This window comes from Neopsephotus bourkii, unplaced genomic scaffold, assembly GCF_033783945.1.
Source record: "Neopsephotus bourkii isolate Nb327-2 ecotype Australia unplaced genomic scaffold, CSIRO-AGI_Nbou_v1 NB_1376, whole genome shotgun sequence".
Taxonomy (NCBI): domain Eukaryota; kingdom Metazoa; phylum Chordata; class Aves; order Psittaciformes; family Psittacidae; genus Neopsephotus; species Neopsephotus bourkii.
Window position 1 is genome coordinate 4811038 of NW_026901855.1, and position 24099 is coordinate 4835136.

The following is a 24099-nucleotide window of genomic DNA, read 5'->3' on the forward strand; positions in this document are numbered from 1 at the left end:
AAGAAGCTTTTCAGACCTTTAGTAAGAGGTCTGTCTTTAGTAAGATGAATACTGTTGTCTCCACTTTATAAACATCATAATCAATGAGGTTAGAATGATGCTTCCTTAGGTGACTCACTTACAAACCAGTTGAGAGAAACATGGAGAATATTTCAGAGATGCATGGAGAAAAGGATCTAGAGGGTACACAACAGTTGCAGAGGTGGGAGGAGGAAAAATTGCTCCTGAGATTAAAAGAATTTCATTAATAAAGGGGAGGAAATGTTTCTGAATTATCTTTTCAGTATGAAAATCCACATTTGCTAAAGGAAAAGGAACAGTTTCACCCTTAGCTATGCCTGAAAGCTGTAAATGAGCAAACAGTTTCTCCTCATCCTCACTGATATATATTTTTGCTTTTAGAATCCAGTCCACTGGCCTTAGTAGTTTTGTATCCTGTTGGTTCTGTAATGAATTCTCTTTCTAGTTATATGTTTGAATTGCTGCTTGGTTCCTTTTTTCTGTATTTTTCAGCTGAGGTTACCACTACTAAATTATCAGAGAGTGAAATAAGATAATAATTAGGAATTGTGATGGATCTATAATGCAGCAATGGCAGCTTACATCTAATGTAATTATCCAAGTATCTTCTATGGATTCACTAATCAATAAATAAGAAAAGACAAACTTCTGAAAACACAGAGCACTCACATATCCAAGAGTCAGGCACCTGAAATGATTAGAAGCTGGGGAGGAGAATGTCCTTTGCATTTCCCTGTGTAACATGTAGTAGAAATCAAGAGTTGATAATTTGGCTTCTGGCATGCTTCCATTTTGACGGATAACTCATTGCCAAGGAAGGCTGTGTAAAGAAGCCACTTTTCATTACACACTTAAATTTATCATGAAAAACTAGCATGAATTGTTTAAGGATTGGGAATAACAGGCAAATCTACCAGTTCTCCTGCTTGATGTTGGTCTATGTGTCTGTCTATGTTTAGTGTCCTTTTGCAAAAGACAAGGAAGGATGCAGATCAGCTCAAGTGTTTATGAGTTTTTTGAAGGTGAACCCTTTCTTCTAACTTCAGAACGGTGCTATTCATTAATACCCTAATAAGCCAGTAAATCTCAGAGCACTAAGTTTCAATTTGAACACCTTTTTAATTCATTCACAAATTATAAAGCTGCAAGTTTTGTCAATAGCAGAATTACCCAAATAAAGTGTTTGTTCTTTAACGTAATACTTCCAGTTCTATTGCTGTTTTGATTATGCTTAAAACCATCAATTAGAATAAGAATATGAATAGAAATAATGAATTCATTAAAAAAAATCTGCATGAGAAAATTTTGTGGCTCGTACAGATAAAGGAAATGAGAATCTATGAGAAAGTAATAGACTTTCCTATTAAAATCTAACCATATCTTACTTCATAGCAGAGGAAAGGCTAATATGATAAGATTTTTTTAGGCTTTTAATTAACTTTCCATCCTATTAGACTTGATCTGCAGTTAACTGCCATTTTACAGGTATTCATGATTGTTGTGCTCCTATAAATTAATAAACCATGAAGCTCAGATATGGTGATTAATAGCTTTGCAGAGTCATCTTTTAGCTAATTTTATAACAATAACCCTAAAATTTAAATACAGATATTTCAGGTAATACAGTAAGAAGTCATATGGCAAACATATGCATGACTATATATCTTTTTAGTGATCCCACAGCGATCTGACCTGCCCTGGTCTATGAATATTAACTGTGTTAAAAAAAAAAAAAAAAGAAAAGCATTTGTGATAGTGAGATATACATTACCTTATCATGGTGTGAAGATAAGGGCAAAAGGATACCAAGACCACCTAGTTTACCAATTAGATAAGCAGCATTAATTAGTAGCAGATGTCAGTCATCCTGAGTTTTTCTTCAGAAAGTCCTTAAAATCTGAATGACCTGAAGAATTCTGGTTTCCAGCTCATCACCTTTATTCAAGGACATACTCTTTTTACCTGTGCTTCCGAAATACACCCAAGTATTATTATTATAGAATTGTAGAACCATCGTATGGTTTGGAAGGGACGTCAAAGATCATCTAAAGATCATTCCAATGCCTCTGCCATGGGCAGAGACATCTTCCACTAGACCAGGTTGCTCAAAGCCCCATCCAGCCTGGCCTTGAACACTGCCAGGAATGGAGCATCCACAACTTCTCTGGGCAAAATTTCCAGTGCCTCATCACTCTCATAGGGATTTTCTTCCTAACATCTAATCTGAGTCTACTCTACTTCTAAAGTCATTCCCCCTTGTCCTATCACTAAATGCCCTCGTCAAAAGCTGCTCCAGCTTTCTTGTAGGCCCCCTTTAGGTACTGGAAGGCTGCTATAAGATTTCCCCTGAGGCTTCTCTTCTCTAGGCTGAACAAGCCCAACACTCTTAGCCTGTCTTCATAGAAGAGGTGCTCCAGCCCTCTGATCATCTTTGTGGCCCTTCTCTGGACCTGTTTTAACAGGTCCATGTCCTTCTTATGTTGAGGGCACCAGATATTAGTATTGTTAATGTTAAAGTAGGTTAACTTTTGGAATGAGATCTATTCCTCTTCTAATCCAATCTGTTATGAAAACAGAACAAATACCCTTTCCAGCCACTTTCTTGCTATAATACAACCTCTGAGAAACAGCTTAAAGCTTTGGCTTCTGAATCACAGTAGAGTTTATTCCAGTCATTCACTATGTTGAAAAAGAGGATTCAAACTTGCCTGCAGCAGCCTTTCACAGCTGTAATCCTGAACTTTCAAAAGGAAATCTCCAAAAAACAGTCCCCTCTCTCTATGCTTCTGCACTTCCCAGCTAGTATTAAATTTGTCCATAAAAACAAACAAACAAGAAGTCCTGCCAAAAATCCATCCCAAAATGCCTGAATCATGGCACTATCCTCTCTTGCCTTTTCCAAATGATAGACAAGAACAAGCTGACATGTTGAAAGCTCCTATACAAAGGGCTCCCCCACAGTGCTTCAGAGCTAGATAGTTCATACATTAGTTGGCTCTATTGTATTTCTGATGCAGTTACAAGTGCTGCCTAGTAGGAGAATTAACATCAAAGCATGGATTAATAGTCATTACCGTTCTGTCTCCAAATATCTCTGTTTGAGGTCTCAAGGGGAATCTGGTGCATTTAAACATTAGTACAATCAAAATGAAAGAGCATATCACATCCTCTGAACTGGTGTGACAGAACACCACCTAACATACTGCTGAAAAAATTGGCATTCCTTTTTTTCCTTTTCAGAGGAAGAGTTGTGGCTACATTTGTTTATGTTTACTCAAGATCAGGATTTCTACCAAAGACTTTCTGCCACTTCTCAACACTAATGTGGTAGAACTTATTAGCAGTCTGCATGGTAGTGATCTTCTCATTAGTAAGCCTCTTATGTAGTATTTTTCCTCTACAGTTAACCAGGTATTAAACAAAGCCCTAGAATACCAAACAACAGCTCAGTTTGCTGGTGGGGAACTTGGCCTATACTTTTCAGTATGGTTGTGAGACAACCCTTGTATTGATTCTGAGGAATACTTTTACTTGTTCTTGGCTGAGAAGGAGACTGAAGGGCTTGTCCTCAATTCTGAAATCCCAAAGACTTGTAGCATGAGGAAAAATACAGACAAAAAAAATTCTATTAACTCCTGTCTAATTCATTTTAACTGCTGCTGCTGGTACTGAGGTATTTTTCTCTGCATTCTTCAGGGTTCTGTCCAGGCTAGTTAAATCCCAAGTAGCATTTTGCACTGTCAGCATTTAACTTCACTGTGGAAACTATTTTTTTTTTTTTTAGCTTGTTTTCTTTTGGTTTTGATATGGGAACAACATTATTCCAAATTAATCCATAGCAGCTAACACATACTTTGACATTCAAAACCCAAAGACTAACATTATGATAAACTTATAAAGTGGAATGCTTTAGATCTTGAATGTCTTCCAGAGGGATAAGTAATGCCTGGGATGATCCTGTATTATTCATCCATCCAAGAAGTGGGTAACATTTTTGTTTGTGTGGTTTTGCTTTGCTTTTTTTTCTGTTTACAGTTCCAAGATATAAACACAGCAGCCCCCTCTAGACACCATCTGCCAATGCAGGTTCTTCCCAGCACTGATTTATGTCTGTAAGAGGAACAGGAAATGCTAGAAGAGGAATTACTGAGGGCAGAACTAGGATCACTACGCCATCAGAAAAATTTAAGTTCTTTGCAAAAGAAACCTTTTGACGGTGAATCTACTATGCTTTGGATCCTGCTCTCACAAAGCAAGGAAGGAAGTTCCATCCACTGAGTCACTTGCAGCTGGACTAGCTACAGGCTTTGAGAATGTAATGTGCTTATGCTAGCTGAGGGATGAATTAAATTACTTTGTAGGATCTTTCAAAAATGGCAAGTATAGACTAGCATGCAAGTGATTAAAAATCTGCACTGCAAATGGGTCCCATCTACTTCTGAAGTTTACCAGAACTGACCTCTTGAAGAATCCAATATAAAAATATATTTATGAGTAATTACATATGAGTGGAAGGGATCATAGGAATAATTGTTATGCATATTAACTTGGGTGTACAACTCCCACAGAGGATAATGTGCAGTCAACAGTAAGGTTAGGTACAAAACAGCATTTGTGAAGTATAAAGATCTTCATGTGGTTATGATTTAGCTGCACCTTATATGCCATCCAAGTAGGCACTATTTCTATCAAGTATCTCAGTATGGCATACCCTCCTTATTTTGACACACATTGCAGGTGTCTGTTAGGATCTGGACGTTCAAATCAGACTTAAGTCTAAGTATTTCCTAAATTCTTCAGTTTTCCCATGAAATTACCCTCAGTAAGTTTTCTAAGACATAAGTTTCATATACGTAAGTGGCTTGTGATCCCTTAAACAGCGTATTTGAGAGTTACCTTGATGTGTTTCCTGGGTGCATTCTAAAAAATTAATAATAAATGGTACGACAGTATAAGTTTTCTTGAGATACAGCTACAAAGAATGAATTTGGTAGTCATGGGGTATTCACTAGCATTTGGACAAGCTGATGACACGTATTTTTACCTGGCTGCTTCATAGCAGTGTACACTGAAGAAACTATGAGACACTTCAGATACCCTTGCTGTTCTTTGTTTGCAGATAAGCAAAAACTCAAGTGCATTTTAGTATACCATAAGTTGGCAGGAAGCATTTGCTTCATGGGTTTAGACTGAACGCAGTAAACTATCCCTGCTCCCATTCAAATTATTGGATGGAGTTCTGCTACTGAATTTGTCAGTATGAGGATCTGATTTGTGGTTGCAAAATTCCTCAGGATTCAGAAAGACGTCTTCCCATGTGACTGACTTTTAGGATTAAGTTTAAGCTTTACATAAAAAAGCCTTTGCTGGGCTGACTGCAATTGTCAAAAAAAACCCATATAAGATCCTACTCCTAGGAGAGGGACGGTTGAGTAGACATGCATGAGAAGAATACTTTTAGGCCAATGATATTAGATGGGTTGCTTAGCACTGGAAGCATCAAAATACTCTTTGATTTGGAGGAATGTGAAATGATAATAAGCTTATGGCAAACACGTGAAAAATTCTTTGCTTCAGAGAGCCGTCATGGTTTACCCCTATGATTTCCTTAGCTCTGAAATCTGTACATGTGCTTTTATATTTAATAGTTTTCTAGTTCATTGCTATAAGGAAGTCCCATTAATTAATTCTTACACACAAAAACAAACAGGATGGCATATGGCACTTTGTCAGTGGTCCTCATGTAGACATTCTTGCTATAGATTAGCTTTTTTATTTCTGAGCTTCAAATGCGCCTGTAGGCTTAGAATGAAAGAGGTTTTTCTGAGTACAAATAGCTGGTGCAAGGAAAGTAATATAAAAAATTTATCTTCTTAGGCTATTGCTATCTCTCTTTGTTTTGTAGTGGACCAGCTAACCAAATATAACAGATTTTTATTCTGACTTGGGGGTAGGAATTGGGTGTTTCCTTGAAAATTAGTATTTTACTCCTATTAATCTATAAGCTATTTCTTATTTGTGCTCTGCTAAGCATTCATTTGGCTGGATGTCTGAAAAATACTGCTCTGAGAAAGGTTAAAATCATGCAAGAATGAGCAGGTCGTCTTGGGAGCTACTACAAGCAGGAAAGACCATCTAGAAATACCAAGTTTCCCACATTCTTTCAGAATCCATCACCTGCCTTCTCTTTCTGGAGTCTCCATCCTTTGGAACAATCTGCCCTTTCTTCTGCTAATTTTCTCCCGGTTTCTCCATATTCCAGAAAATGATTGAGTTGTGGACAGTCACAAAAGCCATGCTGTATTGATAGTTCTTAGGAGGATTTCTTTCTGGATCTAGCATTTCTAGCGTATAGCATTTATATCAAGAAGAGGTAAATTCACTAACTTTTTAACAGCCATAAAGTTAGCTTAGCCAGTTTTAGAGGGAGGGAGAGAACGAAGTCTCTTAGTCTGTGTTTGTGTGTATATTTAATGGTGAAATCACTGGGAAGGATTGGGAAGATTCTTCTGTTTCTTGGTGTATAGGTATATGCCTGAAGTGGAGACGTTTGCAGGACATTTTTTCCCTTTTGTCTGTTTAACATGTATTTCTGCTACTAAAATATTCTAGCCAGAGGAGAAAATGTTGCCAACACATCTTGAAGCTAAAAGCAGATGCATAGCTAACAATACCTTTTTCCCTATTTGTAGGTAAACTTTTTACAGAAAAATGAACACTTTCCAATCCACTGGAAATTCTCCATTTGTTTCTTTTCACTGGCATTTTGGTAGTATCAGCTGCTTAGAAGTATGTGTCAGTAGTATCCTTGTCCAATGGCGTATGGCCTTAAATGACTCTAAAAGGGTGCTGCCTGATATATAAGGTAAACTTAGAAAGGTAACAGCAGTTAGGGAGCCCAGATTGTGCAGTGGTGAAATGCATGCTTCCTTTTAGCACCAGAAGTCTTGGGTCCCATTCTGATTATGTCAAAGTGCAATAAAATGGGGAAAAAAAACAAACACACACACAAAAAAATTTCCTGACTTCATTTTTGTTTCGCAACTATGGAGCAAAGAAATACAGAAAGAAAAATATCTCAAATAAGTAGGAATGCATGATCAGGCCAGCAGGGAATCTTGGACATTTGAAGTGCATCAAGAGTATAGCTGGACCACTAAGTCAGTAGAAGCAGCTGGTGCAGCTGGTTAATAATGAGATTCATTGCTAGAGTTGTGTTGGTGTGCAGAGAACTCAAATAATGTGGGGTTCAGTGTGTTAGGGAAGAGAGAAATTGTCAGGTTAATTGAGCCTGAGGACTAGAGTGGTAGAAGACATGGAAGTTCCAGAGGTTAGCATGAATCTGGGGACAGTAACATAGGCCTAGATCCGAAGTTGCCATCTATTGTCTTGCTCCTTAACACACGCAGAAATATGCATTAACTTCACCAACAACATCATAAAATGCAAGTTGAAAACAAAAAATGAGAAAATACAACTTCATAATTATAGCTGCTGAGCAAGTGGCTTGTCTCCCTTTTAAAATGTGGATTTTTTAATTTGAAAAAGTTGGCTATTAATCCTTCAAACAAGAATCTTGTAAGCCTCTATTCCCACTTCTTCAATCTAATTTAAGTTTTTGAAAATAAAAGGGTGCAATGGTTATACTTTGATATACTTTGGTATGGTTTTACTAATGGTTATTTTTGCTCTTCTGAGGAATAATTTGCTAAATGTTAAGTAATGAAATACTGTCTGTGTAGCTTCATGGGCAAACAGTTTGGATCCAATTTTCAAATTAGGACATTAGTTTTGACTATTAACAGATTTAAAAAAAAAAAAAAGGAAGATTTTTCTAGCTTAAGCAGAAATTGCTGGACCCATATTTTCCAAAGAACTCTGCTTCTGTTCAAGCACCTCTGTACTGACCAAGTAAATAAAGTTGCTTACCCCCCTTCAAATCCTCTTGTAACTCTAACATTAAGATTTCCTTTACAAATCTTGTCATCTCTTTAAGTGTCTCCAGCTCCAGCTGTGGTTCTTTAGTTTTTTTGATCTTTCAGGCAGTAAAAGACTGTTCCAGACCCCCATGCAATGAGTGAGGCATTTACCATCAAATAGGGTGTTAAGTATTTGCTAGAGCAGCCTGACATAGACTGCACAGTTGGCAACCAGGCCTATGCCTTACAGACTGTTCTGCATCAAAGGGACGGCACTCCGTTCTAATGTGCTGAAGGGGAATATTTCACTACTCTGAAAATCCAGCTGCAAGTCATGACAAATGCTGATTAAAATTCAAAGCTTAAATGTCTCTTTGTGAAACTCCCTAAGTACAATTAAACCAGAGGCTCAGAATCCTGGTAGGGTGTGGTGTCCAGGGACACTAGCCTTGAAACCTTGCTGAATAAAAATCTCCACAGAGGACTACAAAGGCATCATTTCTGTCTTTATTTTTTTTTAATTCCTATCAAATTTCTTCTGATCCACAAATGAATCCCCAAAATTTCCTGTGTTCAGCATTACGTATTTCCAATGTTTTACTTCCTGCAACCTGCATGTTCTGTCCCTGAGATCACCCTGACCAGGTTTCCTCTTCTTTGGTTGGACTTCTTCCTTTCCTAACGTTTTCCAAAGGGTTGTAGGAGATACGTACAGCGCAGTCTTCCAGCAAAGGCATGGTACATTCCAGCTACAGATGCACTGTGCTGGTAGTCAGTGCAACCTAATCACTTCTGAAACAGGAGTTGAGTCTTCTCATCTTAACTCCTCCCAGAACTAGACACTTTCCAGAAAAAGCATCTAAAAACAGTATGGGCTACTTTATTTTTTGTGGGGTTTATGCTTATTTGACATTCCCTAAAAGTAATACTGATCTCTGAGTGGCTTTAGAGGTGCTACTGTACCTCATGTTAATAAGTACCAAAATATTTTATCTGTTTGTTGTTGTATTTATACAAAAGTATCCCTGGCTACAACTACAGGGTGGATAGCCCCATTCTTCCTAGAAATTCAAGCTCTAGATAGCCATTTTCACTAATTGGTGATAGCATGACCTTTATAATGGTTTATTAAATGATCTTGCTGGAAAGCTAGGGTACATGCAGCACTTACAGGCTACTTTTGCCGTCTCCTGGAGAGATTCATCATGGACAGGGTCCAAAGCTTTATATGTATATATATTTACGCTCTCCTAAAACATCAGATAGAACAGATTGTTTTGCTGAGGTCCCAAGTTCCTTCTAGAAGGATCCTGATGTCAGGGTGATGGTCTTTATACAATAAAAATATAGACATCATATGTGTTGCCTAGGGAATTCAGAGGAAACCGATGACCCCTTTAGAAAATAAAGGGGTTGGGTTCAAGTTTTACTAAAGATTCACATAGAATTGATTAGTAATATCTTCTTGAACTTTAAATCTTTTTGTAGTATAGAATAAACTAGTCTCAGTCTTAATGCTAGCAGTGGCAGTTTTGCCTATTCAAAATCATACAGCCTTAGTACCAAATACTGGGATGAAACCCCACCACTGATCATGGATAGCACATCTGAATAACTGCTCGCAACTTGAAATAAATATTCAGTTAAGCGCTTACAGGAATTAGTCCAGTCTGAAAAAGAAATGCCACATGAATACCCTGGTGAGTTAGGGCCGGAATAAGGGCTGGAGTCTGGAGTTCTGAGTGTTTGATCCATACACAGTGTCATAGTCAGGGTGAAAATTGTGTCCTGGTATAGCTTACTATTTCTCCTCACCCTTTTCCCCTTCTGACCTCCCCCAGAAATGCAGAGAACCTGCTGGAATGTGCTTTGCCCTTTTTGGAAAGGCATGGATGTTACACCCTTGATCCCTTCTCCCTCCCTCCCCTGCCCCGCCTGCCCCCCCCCCCCCCCAAGCCCTTGCTTGCTGTTTTGTTTTTCTACTTTCCCTAAATGCAACTTACTTTAAGCATGCATTATTATTAACATCCTACAGTAAAATTAAGCTATTATATAACCCATTTGTCGATCTCAGCCAATTTCTTCTATCTTTTTCTATGTCTATTTATGACGTACATCCAGACTTCATGTCCTTTTTCTTTTTCCTCTCCATGTTTATTTTAAAAAGAAGTGATTTGAAAAAAGATCTATTAAAAAAAAAAGCAACACTGGAGGGTGGTGGGATTTCTAGCCAACAATTGAATACATATTTAAATGGGAGTGGGAGGGGAGGGAAGAGAATCTGACTTTTTAACAAAAAAATATATCCAAATTGTGAAAGTGTCCCTGGACTGCTTTGTCTGTTCCTTTCACTGTGTGCATCTGGTTTGTTCATCTTTAAAAGTGTGTGGAATAATTTTTTCTTTTAAAATAAAATTTTAAAACCCCACAATTGTTATTTACCTCCCTTCCTCCTGGGAACAAAGTGCTCTTTTTCATGTTTTGCTTTTTTTTTTAGTATATCTCTACATAGTTATATTTTGATGTATTTATTTTCAATGGTTGAATTTCTATCTTAGAAATTTGGTTTGTTCCAATCTAATAATGAAAAAAGACAAACAAACAAAACAAAAGAGTTATGAATTGTTTTCTGCAATTTCTCCCTCTATTTCCTTCTTTAAATAAGGAACTACTTCACTGGCAGAATCCTACAGCTGTATTTTTTTAGATTCTCCATAGAGTCTGAATATAAAAGTGATCTAATTTGAGCGTGCCAAAGGCGTGTGCCACACAATCATTACGTTCAAAAGAATGATTTGCTCAAGGAATGATTGTCTCAAATTATTGAGCATACTGATATCAATTTGATGGACTTCAGAAAAATTATTAGAAGAAGGAGGCTGTGGGTAGCTACAGATGAAGTTGTTCCAATGCATAAAACTAGTTTCCTTGTTTTTTGTTTTACTCTATTATTATTATTATTCATTTATGTATTTTACTGCTATTTTTAGTAGGGAAAAGTTTTAACTGTTTTTATAATTTGAGAACTTTTAATGAAAATGTACATATTAATACTATAATTATTAATTTTTTTGTAACTTGCATGTTGAAGAAGTTGCAGCTTAGGGTTTGTGAGATTGTCAATGTTAGAGTTCTGTTCTTTCTTTTTGTTGATGGGCATGAATATGCTCATTTGTTTTTGTATATTGCCCATCCCTTCCTTACAGCCAGAAGCTCTAATGCTGCTAGATCACTCCGTACCGCCCTTACATGGACATGGCAACTGACTTACACATTCACTCCCATCATCTTCATCTCCTGTGTAGTACACTCATAGATTTTTACAATCCCACTCCATCCACCCTAGACATTTTTTCTTCCAGTAAGTTCCCCTCCACCAGCCCTTTCTTTAGCATTGTTAAAATTTTATGTGCAGTCATCCATTCCTTAAAACACACACACACAAAAATTGTAGAAAAAAAGAAAATGTTTAAAAAAATATATATCAAATTGACCAAAAAGGCAAAAAAGCAACAAATTTTGCTTTTCAAAAAACATTATATATGTAGATATGCAAACAAGCAAAAGTAAATTCTATAAAATGTACAGGATTTTTCAACTGTAATATGCTAATAACTTTACATAAGATATAAAAAAAAATACAACCAAAAACAGCAGAAAAAAAAAAGTTCAAATTTGTTAAGGTGCAAGATTTTTTTCTTTTCATGTTATGTGGTGTGGATGTATGTGTTGTTGCCTCCCTGTATCACCCTTTGTTGTAAAACAATTATATTAAAAAAGAAATAATAAACATTTTGCTAAAAAAGTTTTTAAGAAACAACAATGAAAAAAAGCAAGTTACAAGAATGTGGCAATGCTACTTGTCCAAGAGCATTCTTACACAACTTTCTTTTGTAAATTTTTCCTTTCATGCCAAAAAACATGCGGGCAATTTGTTGATGTAAGTTGACTGTTATGAAATCAATGTGGTATGCTTTCTAAATATTTTTATGTATTTTTGATTTTTTTTTATAAATTGAAATAATGTTTTTGATTTTCATCTTTTTTTCAGTTCTTAAAAGTTTTTATCTTTCTTTTGCTGATAAAGTGAATGACTTGTTATGTTTTTTCCTTTTTCTGACCTTGTTGCTGTGGCATTTTTATTTTCTAGTTTATGGTTTTGTTTTAAGAAAAATGTAGATGTTCATTTATTTATTTTTAATCAGTTTGTATTTGCCTTTATGTTATGCGCTCTTTGTATATTGTCGATTACCAAATTGTAATGTGCACAGGAGGGGGTGAAGGAACCTGTGATGTTTGCTCCTACTCTTTCTTGGTTTCTCTATAGAGCTTTCTTTCCCCTTTCCCCTTCCCAAAATGAGTCACCAGTAATGCTACTTTCTTTCACTCTACTTAAATTGTATGTAGCCTGGTGGTGTAGTCACGTTAAATAAAAACCAATGAGACTTTAGCATTTTGGTAGCTTTCAGGGTCTTCCTACTTCAGCTCTACATCAGTCTAACTTTGTTCCCATAAAAGTATTTTATTTCTATCAGTTTTCTTCATTGCTGACTATCTGCCTGATGTCCAGTCTAAATGATACTCTCAAGTGTACTCTTGCCAGGTAAATGCACCTATCATATTATGACTAGCATCAGTAAAATCATCCAGAAATGGTATACTTGTTAGACACTTTCCTACTGAAACTCACATCCTGAACCGCTAAAATTTCCTTGCTTCAAAAGAGATTTGGATTAAATTCATTAAAAAGCAGTAACTAAAAGTAAGAAAAAGCTGTACTGCCTTACGAGCACATATGTTTTCACTATTCCTACATAGTAGTGCTGTGCTCAGTAGGTATTTAAGGTTCAACTCTTAGGTCCTTTGAAAAACTGATTCTGGAAGCAGAACAAAAAATTGTGCTGAGTAGGAAGCAGTAAGTTTAAGATAATGATGGAAGGTGGACGATGGCATATTTCGATTGATTGAGAGAAGCTTAGTGTCTAGGCACCAAAATAGCTGGATTTTCTCTAGCAACCTGACTGCAGACAAGATGCTAGGTCCTCTCTGAAAGCTATTCATGTCAGTTTAATTGAAACTGCGTGAAGGTGATGATCAAGAATTTACATCAGTGAAACACAGCCCAGCATTAACATGGGATTCATGACCTGGCAACTCTGTACCCTCCTGTTGCTCATGAGCCATGTATTAGGGAGGGCTGCAATAAGTAATATCTTTTAATATAGTTTGTGGGGCTTACGAAATGCTTTTCAACCAACCCCACCAGAAGACATACGGTTTTATATAATCACTTTGAGAACTTTATATTCTCTGAAAGGAAAAGGAAGTATTTGAGATGAAAAGTTGCAGTATTCCATTGTGGAAATATTTTTTTCCTCCATACTACTGACTGTCAATTGCAGTTAAAGCAGAGTGCAAAGAGTAAAAGAATATTAAGAGTGTTCATCTACTAGTTTTCATGATATCATCAACTTTCCTGTGATTCTGGGCCTGTGTTCTGAATAATTTCCCCTTTTTATTCTCAGAGGACTAAAGGAGAATTAACTAAAACACCATTAAACTGAAATTTATGAACTCAGTCATTTAATAAGGAGTTACTGAGTTGGTACAGAGGGGAAAAAGGTAAGGAATTTTTTTCTGTGGCAAGTATTTAATACTAGAAGAAGAGTCAAGCTTCAGAGGAACAGCATAAGAATAAAACAAAAGTGACAGACTTTGGATGCAGAATTTCACATGCCTACAGAAATGGACATGTCATACAGACTTTGTGGTTGGCATTTAGAAGCTTTTCAACTACAGCTGCAGAAGAGAGACACCATAATGCAGTGTCCCTTATAATCATCAGGAGAACTTTCATGCTTCATTGTTGTGTGCCTTTTGTCCTCTATCAGTTTTATGACTGAGATTCCAATGAGGTAGTTGTGTCTCCAAAGATGAAAGCCAAGAGCTGCTAGTTTATCAGGTTGTTTGGATAGGGGTTTTTTTTCTTCTTTTTATTTCTTTTTTTTTTTTTTTTTTTTTTTTTTTTTGTTGCCCTCTGCATTGATGACTCACCCACAACATCCTCACAGTTCATAAGGCTTCTATTAAATTTTTAACACACTGTTTTTTCTAGTGGCAGAGAACTCCTACCAGAGATCAGCCCCAGAGGTATGACTTATACAGCTATAAATAAGCTCATAAAGCAAAAAGCAGGGCAGCTCCAAGGCTACAGTAGACCTTTTATATCCCAAATGATCTTGGTACTTTATAGAAAAGTGCAACTTCTTGAAAATAGTGTATGTGCTAGATTTAAAGGCTAACTTTTAAGGAATATATGCGCACTGTGTTTACTTCATGGAATGAGAAGGCCAAGCAGAATACTGGGCTGCTCTGCACAAGGTTTCACACCTCACAGAACTCCATTCTCTCAGTGCTGCTTCCAGTTGCCCAAGTATCCACTGATGGGCAAACTAATTTTGCAATTTCAGATAAAACCATTTATCTGTTTCCCTTTTGTTTAATTCTTTGGCATTGTGTTGTCAGCAGAAGCTTTACAAAAACCATATTTCTGTTTGGGAAACATCTATTTCCTGCCTAGAAGAGAAAGCATTGGGTAGGTGAAAAATCAACCTGGAAAATCCTTGTGAAATCTTTGGATTGCTAAAGTAATCCTGAACTTGCGGTGTACCAGTGAATGCTGTTAACTGATGTTTATCAGCCAACATAAGAAAGGCAGGAAGGAACCTGTAACTACCAGGAAACAGCCCATATCTTCCACAAATAAAATATAAGTCTCATATGAATATTTGTTTAGAAGCTAAGGCTCAAACTGGGTGGCAGCCTTTTCATTTTATTTTTTAAGCACTGACAATTTGGAAATTAAAACTGTAAGTTTTATTCAAGGCTGCAAAGTGTTAATTTTGTAATTGAAAAAAAAGGTAGGCACTGTGAGAAGATAAAAACTTCAGATAGGAAAATCAAAACATAAAACCTGTCTCAAATGTATTTCCCTTCCAAATTGTCATGTATGGTTTTTCAGGGGCTTCTCTTAAGGTTTTTCTAGAAATCCAGATCTTTAAAGCACTTGCCTGCACAGCAGACCTTTCAGGATCCAAATCCCACATGAGATATTCTTGGCAACCGATTGGTACTTTGTCTTTTAAATCTTCCAGTGCTTACCTTTAAACTTTGGCCCTGGGCAAGAGGCACTACTCCATCAAAAGGCCACTGGCTCTAGTCAGCTTCCTGTCATGCCTGTTGTTTTGTGACAGATGATTCCCCCTGAATACACACTTATCATCTGCCTGTCATCAGACTCCCCCTTGTGTCTCTTGTGCGTAGAAATGTAGTACCCATAACAAGAGTTTGCAGGTGTGATATGAAAGTTTGCACTTGCTCCCATCCACAGATATTGGTGGTCATGTTTCTCACCATTTCCTGGGAGCTTTTCAGAATTTACACTCCCTGTTATCCTTAAATAACACATTTCATTTAGACTGAGTGGCATTTTTATCATGCCATTTTAAAAGATGTTTTAATTCCTCTATAAATCACATACCCCAGGAAGCATTGTGCCTGCATGCTATTAGACCTACAACTTCTATTTGAATTTTGCATACATGCCTAACATACCTAAAAAACAGAATCCAGACTTGATACCTAGAGTGCTGCTTCTGAGTTACCTTCCCCCACACAGCTTTTTCTTCAGTTTTACCATTTTTTTTAGTACAAAAAGAAAAATAAAAAATTGCCACCTCTACATCCATCTCCCTGATGCTACCCAAAAGTATGTTGTCTTAAGTAAATGTAACAAATTAATTCCTTAATGGAGTAGTTATTCCTAGTGAAGGACCTTTAACAGTCTCGTTATTTATTTAGTAACACAGGTAAACATAGTATGGATCATTGGACAATTCGAATAAAACTAGAGATGAGATTAAATAATTGTATAGGGAATCAAAGTTAATCCCATCTTCCTGGTGTGAAAGTTCTCTTCTCACATACATTATGAGATTAAAGCTTTGTAAAACTCATTCCTGATTCTGTCCTGTTGTCTTCCATCCAACAGACTTGCTGGAATCGAAAAGCACCCAACCCACTGTCCATCACTTATGTGAAATCTCACTTACCATAGCAACTCTATCAACTTCTGTTAAAATTTCAGGAAAACCATGATCATTTTTATAGTTGCAGTAGTCTTGATCCTTGGCTCAACTCCTGAACTGTAACAGAAACTGTAGAACTATGACCTTGTTTTAAAGGCAATAGTTCATGGGGCAAAAGAAAGATCTTCATATTAAATACAAGATGCTTCTGATTCCTTCAAGAAAATTAATTATTTATATGACCAAAAGAATTTATGTTTGGATGAAAACCGCCCAAAATATTGCCCCACTCGTTGGCAGATCAACTGCATACTGATGCTATGTGCCAATATTATAGATTTTAAGAACAAAGGCACTTTAAAGCTCCAGATGAGCAATTAAAAGCTGCCAAACTGATTTTTTTCTAATTGGGTGTCACAGATGGTGAATGAAAATTACAGATGAATACTACTTTTTAATAGCACAATACTGATCTTAAAAAATCATTAAAGGGGCTGTATATCCCTGATTTTCTGGCACTTAAATTCTCTACTCTGGCAATTTGATGTAATGCACTCTTAAATGTTATACTTTTAGTCATTTTTAACCAAACTAACAGATTATCTTTCCCTCTGAGGCATACTTCAAGTTTATCCTGAGACCACCTGTGTGAATAGATTATAGATGCCCTCCTCTAGCTATAGATAGGGCTTTTGGTTATGTATAAATCATATTACATGTTCTAGTTCATGCATTGAACAAGAGTTTAGAGGCATAAGCACAAAATGCCATGTAGCCATTTGACAGACTACACTTTCTGCTTTTTTACATATTTCATTTTTTTTTAAGATACTTAGTTTTAAAAGATGGCATTATTTTACACATATGATAGTTATTTCTTCATCCTCTATCCAGTAACAAATAGTATCATGAACATGCTGAGGAAGCTTGGAAAACTAAACAACATATTAAAATTGGCACTTTATGTCTTAGCTTAAAACTGGCTTTGCATGAAAATATGCAAAGTACCACATTCTTATTGTGGCCTAATTTCTACCCTGGTACCTCTGAGAGGAATCTGACTGTTTCAGTTGATTAAATTGTGTAACCACTTAGTTTCTCATTAAGGATAAGCCATATTACTGGTTAAGCTATCCAGATTTAATCGAACTGAAAAGTATCTTTTTCAGTATATCGCTAAATTCAATATGTAATTTGTTCAAATATATTGCTCTCCAAATATATTTAGAAGGGATTATGATTTTAGGCCATATTCTTTATAGAACTTCCATGGATATTACTGACTGTATCCAAAGGGAAACAGTGCATGCAATGCATAGTGTACATAGGAGAGAGAAAAATTTAAACCCTGATGCCATTCAGCATTGTAATAATACCAAACTGTTCATTAGCAGTTATTAATACATAAGAAAAAGCCAGAATGATTCCTTTAGAAGCTAAAATACCTTTTGCATATTTTTCCTTATGCAATGGTGAGTATAAATAAAAATTTCCCATGCATTAAAAATAGCTCTTACTGAGTTGCACTCCTTCCAACAAATCTAGATGACTAACTCATGGTGTCAGGTGAACTCTTCAGTTTATATTTCAAGCAGCTAACTTAAGTGGCTACACAAAGAAAAACTACAAGGGAGAATTCACACACAAACTTTCAAAAGCGATATGACTCATTCTAAAAAAGTGTTGACCACGTGTATGTCAGCAGACAACTGTATGATCTGAACTAAATTAATTAGATAAATTAATTATGCCTCCACATCAGAACAAAACAGTGAAGTGTTAATTATCCATAAGCTCAAAAGTAGAAGTACAGTCATATTACAATATGTAGACAAAACAGGACTACTACCCAAAAAGCAGAAATATTGCTGCTCAGAAACCAAATTAGAAATGATGGAGTGATTTTCTGATTTCAGTTGCAACTTATACAGTGGTAGGGTACAAATGTTACAGCTATAGTTTTGTGTTCTACTTCAAGAGTAAACCATAAGTCCAGTTAATTTTTAGTCCTCTGTAGGCAGATAGCCATCATTTTAGGAAAAAATTAGCATGGATCACAGCTGTCTGCATATCTAGAAGTAACAATAGGTGTGAAGACAACTTCTGCTGTATCATCCCGGAAAGTGCTAATTTGGGTCGAGTCCTTATTCAGTTGTATCATCAATCACAATGAAGTATATCTAAATTTTTAGTCAAATCATAGTAAAAGAATATCAAGAAGAACTGAAGATGAAGATAGTACGGACATTAGTAGCCCCAAAAGATCTAAGGGAAGTGACATCCCTAATGTTGAATGGAATGGTGAGGAAAGATTAAAAAGAGATGAACAAGCATTGAGTAGAGCTCTGTACCTTCATGGATCCCAGTAAGTACTTGGTTCTTATTCCATCCCTGACTTGCATGAATTTTCCCACAATTCAAAAGCAAGGAAACAATCAAGAAGAAATGGATGAATGGGAAGGGCTGTAGGGAAGGGCCTTACAAACTGCTACAGAAGGTGAGCAGACTTGAATGGCAGAGAAGAATACCAGTGTTATTGTAAATTAAAGAAATCACAGGAGAAAGATTGGCAAGACGTGGTAAAAACCATGTAGAAGAACGTTGCTCTATGGAAGTCTAATAAGATTCATTTAAACAGTCTTGTAACCAAATGCTTAAGAAAGATCACTGCTAAGCATTGATGTTCCCAGAGTCACTTGAGAGTATCTTCAAAAAACAAAAACTTTGGGTCCCAAGAAATTCAGAGTATTTCACTGTGCATACATGGCATAGGCTAAAAGAGGAAGGAAATGGAGCATGAAGTTTACCAATGTAAAAGCAGGGTGGGAGGGAAGAATGAAGGGCATCCCCAAGAAAGTATGTCAGTAGTGTAGTTAAGGCAAGAAACCAGACCCCTTAGTGCCAAATCCTCTCTCACCCTTGAGTTAAATGAATTGAAAATGGTGTGTTTTGTCATTAAAATGTATTAATCTCCTTTTTTTTCTCTTTTCTATCCCAGGAGGTGAATTAGTTATCCCTCTACTTGTAGAAGACCCTTTAGATATCCCTCCTATTGCTACTCGTGCACCTTTCATTACACTTCCCCCTACCTTTCGCCCCCTCCTCACCATTATTGAGACCACCAAAGATTCCCTGTCCATGACCTCTGAGGCGGGGTTACCTTGCTTGTCGGACCAAGGCAGCGATGGTTGTGATGATGATGGCTTGGTGATATCTGGGTATGGCTCAGGGGAAACCTTTGACTCTAACCTGCCCCCTACTGATGATGAAGATTTTTACACCACCTTCTCCTTGGTAACAGATAAGAGTCTTTCCACTTCAATCTTCGAAGGTGGCTACAAAGCACACGCACCCAAGTGGGAATCCAAGGACTTTAGACCTAACAAAGTCTCCGAAATTGGTAGGACTACTACCACGTCTTTGTCCCCTGAGCTGATCCGCTCCACAGCTTCGTCCTCGACTGGGATGGTTCCCAAATTGCCAGCCGGCAAAATGAATAACCGTGAGCTCAAACCCCAGCCTGACATAGTCTTGCTTCCGTTGCCCACTGCCTATGAGCTAGACAGCACAAAGCTGAAGAGCCCGCTAATCACTTCCCCCATGTTCCGTAATGTGCCCACAGCAAACCCCACGGAGCCAGGAATCAGACGGGTTCCGGGGGCCTCAGAGGTGGTCCGTGAGTCAAGCAGCACAACGGGGATGGTCGTCGGCATAGTGGCTGCTGCCGCCCTCTGCATCCTCATCCTCCTGTATGCCATGTACAAGTACAGGAACAGGGACGAGGGGTCCTATCAGGTGGACGAGACGCGGAACTACATCAGCAACTCAGCCCAGAGCAACGGCACGATCATGAAGGAGAAACAGCAGAGCTCAAAGAGTGGCCACAAGAAACAGAAAAACAAGGACAAAGAGTATTATGTGTAAAAAAGAATACTTATTTATATATAAATATATAAATACTTAATGAGATTTAACTGAAATATCAGAACTATTGCAGCGAACGAGATGATTGGGAGATATCGTTTGTGGGAAAAAGTATTGGGAAAAAAAATTTCAGCAGTGACTGTTAATGTCTCAGTCATCGCTTGGAGTCAGCAAACTCTGCCCTAATGTATTATAAAGCACACTTAGCATTCTGGAGATGGCGCACACAGCTCTGCCCTGTTAGTGAACTTGGATGTCTCCAAATCTCCTCCTCCGTTGAACTTTCTGCAAAGGTAGAAGACTTCATGGCTTACTTGTTTCATATCTCCAAGTGAGTCTAACAATGTTCATGATCCCTGACTGTATCAATAATTTTTCAGTTTACTTACTAAAAAAAAAAAAAAAGGAAGGAAAAAGAAAAAATGCAATTATTAAACAATAGAAAAATGTTGAACAAACTGATCTGGCCACGTCCAGAATACATATAACTTTTCGAGATTGGAGGAGGGGAATAAATGATTTTGGAGACTGTTGGTTTTTTGTTTTGGTTTTGTTTTGTTTCGTTTCTTGGTTGTTTTTTGTTTGGTGTTTTTCGGTTCTTAGGGTTGTGGGAGGGAAGGGTGGAGAGGAACAGTGTGAGGGTGAACTAGGACATGACCTGAGAAGAAATCTCGGAACAAAAAATAACCCATAATAAATAAAGAGAGACTATTGCCATATATGAACTCAAAAGCTACCCGTGGTGTTTACTCTGCATATCTGGTTGTGTTGTCTCTAGAATCCGTTGTCTTGCAGTAAGTTGTTTGCTAACAACACAGTGAAAGTGTCTGATGGGTGGTGCTAAAGAAAATTATCATGGAAAGCTGGTTCCCTTGGATCTGGCTCCAGTATTTGCAATTGAACCGAAGAGTAGATGGGTTTGGGTCTGTTCTGATCAGTCATTGGCTTTATTTGAGAATATCACTTAGTATGCATTAGCACAGCCAAACTACAGTTAAGGGATTTGAAGATTCAAAATAGAATGCTTAAAAAATGGTTAACCATTCAGAGCTGAATATACCTTGCTAAAATAAAGGAGCCTTCCTCTGGGTTCTGGTTCTGTGACTGATTGCAATGCATGCAAAAATAATAATAAATATGTTTAATAAAGAGATCAGAAAGACACCACTGGAGTTCAACTTGTGACAAGACCCATAAATGTCAGAAAAGCTAAATACTTGTTAAAGAATTAAAAAATACATAGTTTTTTTGACATAAAATTGTTTTTCATATGTAATATTTTAATTTTGTAGCTTGACATTTCAGATCATCTCTGTCTTTCCATTTGCCCTATTCTCCCTTTTCCTTCTCTTTTATATAAAAGAAAATAAATGAAGCTGCTGTGACACACAAAAATAATAAAGACAAAGTAATTTAATAATATAATATATATATACATACAGATATATTTATCATGGTATGTTTGACGGGACGACTGGAATAGAAGTTCTGTTATGGTTTTAATGTGGAATGAGAATGTTCTTGAAGAACGAAGTAAAACAAAACAGACAACAAAATCAAACCTTAAAATGTGAAGAGTGTGTGTTTTAGCTTTGTCACAGTTACCTGTGTCAAAAAAAACCCACAAAAATCTGAAATTTTGTTTACATATTTTACTACTATTTTTTTTGCTAGTATAATTTCTTTATACCCTGATGGTGTATATACTGTTTTATGTTTAAATTGGGAATGTCTTCTGTTTTTATTTAACTCATTATTTAATTTGCTTGTTTGGTTTCTAAATTTTCCCAGTTATTGTGAAAAGGATTATCTTACTGTACAGAACAATAGCCAGGCAGTTTGACGGCCATGCCTATAATGTGCAAATAAGCAAATGAGGGAGAGAGAGACAGAGAGTAAAAAACAAAAACCAGGATGGAGACTGGAATATCAGAAATGTACAATTTTTCTGTATACGGATGAAAACTAATCAGCTGTTTAGGTTTAGAAATCTACTCTTGCTGGTGTTTATAAATCGCATGAATATTTGACTTTGAAGAAGTGTCATCAAATGCACACACGCACATGGGAACTTAAATTCAAAGAAACAGCCTTCTCAAACATTTAGAGAAGACGCTTTCATGTTAACAGATATTTTCAGTGCGTGTATGTGTGCGTGTGTGTGGTGCGTGTATGCGAGGTTGAACTATTTTTTCCTTTTTTATTTTTTATACTAAAAAGAAAAAAAAGACAGGTTTTAAAAAGGTATGAAAGCACGATTTTAGATGACTTAACTGGCCGAAACTACACAAAGTTGATTATATCTTGATGTCTGTAAAAGATTGCTGTTCTTGGAGTCTTGGAGTCTTGTGAAATGATTTCCTGCTTTCTTTCTTCCTTTCCTTTTTGCTTTCCTTTTTTAAGTTAAGGGACAAAGATTTACACTTTCCTTTTTTTGTGTAAGTTCCTATTGGACAATTTTTGGGAACATGTGCATTTCTGTATGTGGGCTTCTACCATATCCCTGTTGCTTTATGGACAACCGTTAGAATTTTCATTTGAGTTGTCGTGATGTTATTGCTTTTTCCCCTTTCTTTTACTTCCTTTTTGATTCTTTTTCTTTTCTTATTAGCATTTTGTTTAAAGATATGCTTAGCAATAAAATGTTCTTCCCAAAGCCTTGGATGCTACTGGGTTTTTATTTCTGAAATACTTCAGGGAAATTCCAGACCCTTTTCCAGGTGAAAAGTAGTCCTTGAAAGTAGTAGGAGGATACCTTTTAATAAGGTATCTTCTATCCCACAAGAGTATTTAGCCATCAAATTACAGAATCGTGTTCATGTTTGCTTTCATGTGCTTTTTCATGCTTTTGTTAACGTGCTTTCATTAGTCCAATGAATTTTAATTCTTTCTTTTTCAGGGTCATAAATTCAACTTGACTGTGGGTCTACCTCACACCACTTCCAACCCCTTGTCCCACACCACCACCTCATTGGGGTACACAGTATTTCCCTGGAATATGGATTTTAGTGACCTCAGATAAAGGCATACCTAAGACATTGACTTATATATCCTTTCTAATGTGTTGCTGATGTAAACCTCCCTTTGAAGTGTGTAGCTCTTACCATGACCCTCTTCTGTGGACAGCATTCTATGATGTTTGATATACTGCAGCAGCTGAATCCTTTGAAAATTTGGTTTGCCATTTGATACAAAAATGCCTTCACATCTTTTTGTATGAGGACCTAAGTTCCTCTGAATTTATCTATGATTTTCCACACACTACCTAAGGAACTTACTTTGTGTGCTTACTTTGTGTGCTATGGATCAGACTTAGGTAATTAAAGTAAATGGTCTGAGCCTTTATGTCATTCCAGGTTCTGAGTCTCCCAAAAACCCCCATCACAGCTGCTGCCTGCCCCTTGTTGTCCTCCTGACCATTACAGTCTATTATGATTCTGGCCAGCATGCAAAATTGCCAGCATCCTGTTGTCTTTAGCAGATGAACTTCGGTTCATGGTAGTAGGTTTTTTCAAACTATGTTCCCAAGCTACCTGCAAGATTTGACTTTTTAGAGGCATCTGGAGGTCAGCCAAATGAGTGTTTCACAGCCCTTTCATTTTCCACCAAGGATAATGCACAATCCACCGCTGTTTTAAAAGTGGTGCTTTCCACAGGTTTCACTTAACAACCAAATTAGACTCAGAATAAACAATACTTTTTTCAGGTATTTTAATTTGTTCAGGTACTGCATTTGATTTTCCACATTGTTTTTGCTCACGTTTGCATGCATGAGAACATGTATGTGTATGTACATGTGAAGTTATTTAATTTTACTGATTTCAGTCCTTTTCTGAGTCATGTCCTAATAACTTACAGATCCTCACAAGTATGAAACACACAGGTTCTGGTCTAAACTCCACTCTTGTTTCCCTCTCAATGTTATGAAATTCCTGGATGATATTCCCAACTAATATTCCTAATATTCCTACTACTACTGTCCTAATATTCCCAGTACTGGAACAGTCAGCTGGCATGTGGGAGACCTAGGTCTGAACTTAATTGCTTTTTCTAAGATTGCAGAAAATTTCCTTATCACAAGCAGTTGGTGTTCTGAGAAAAGCATTTTTCTTTTCTCAGTGCTTTTCTCAAAACCTGTTATACTTCAT

The 24099-nt window shown here is 36.9% G+C and overlaps 1 protein-coding gene across 31 annotated transcripts in view; it reads left to right on the forward strand.

Annotated features, from left to right (window-relative positions):
- NRXN3 (neurexin 3) overlaps positions 1-22607 on the forward strand; it is a 1029877-nt gene extending 1007270 nt beyond the window's left edge. For 15 of the 31 annotated variants that reach the window (XM_061367479.1, XM_061367482.1, XM_061367489.1 and 12 more), the window contains one exon: positions 19026-22607. In XM_061367479.1, coding sequence (XP_061223463.1) covers positions 19026-19951 — 926 coding nt within the window. In that variant the 3' untranslated portion in view covers positions 19952-22607. Of the gene's footprint in view, positions 1-11146; positions 11881-19025 lie in introns of all 31 variants that reach the window. The other 16 variants (XM_061367496.1, XM_061367497.1, XM_061367509.1 and 13 more) reach the window with 3 other exon arrangements.
- The last annotated feature ends 1492 nt before the right edge of the window (positions 22608-24099 follow it).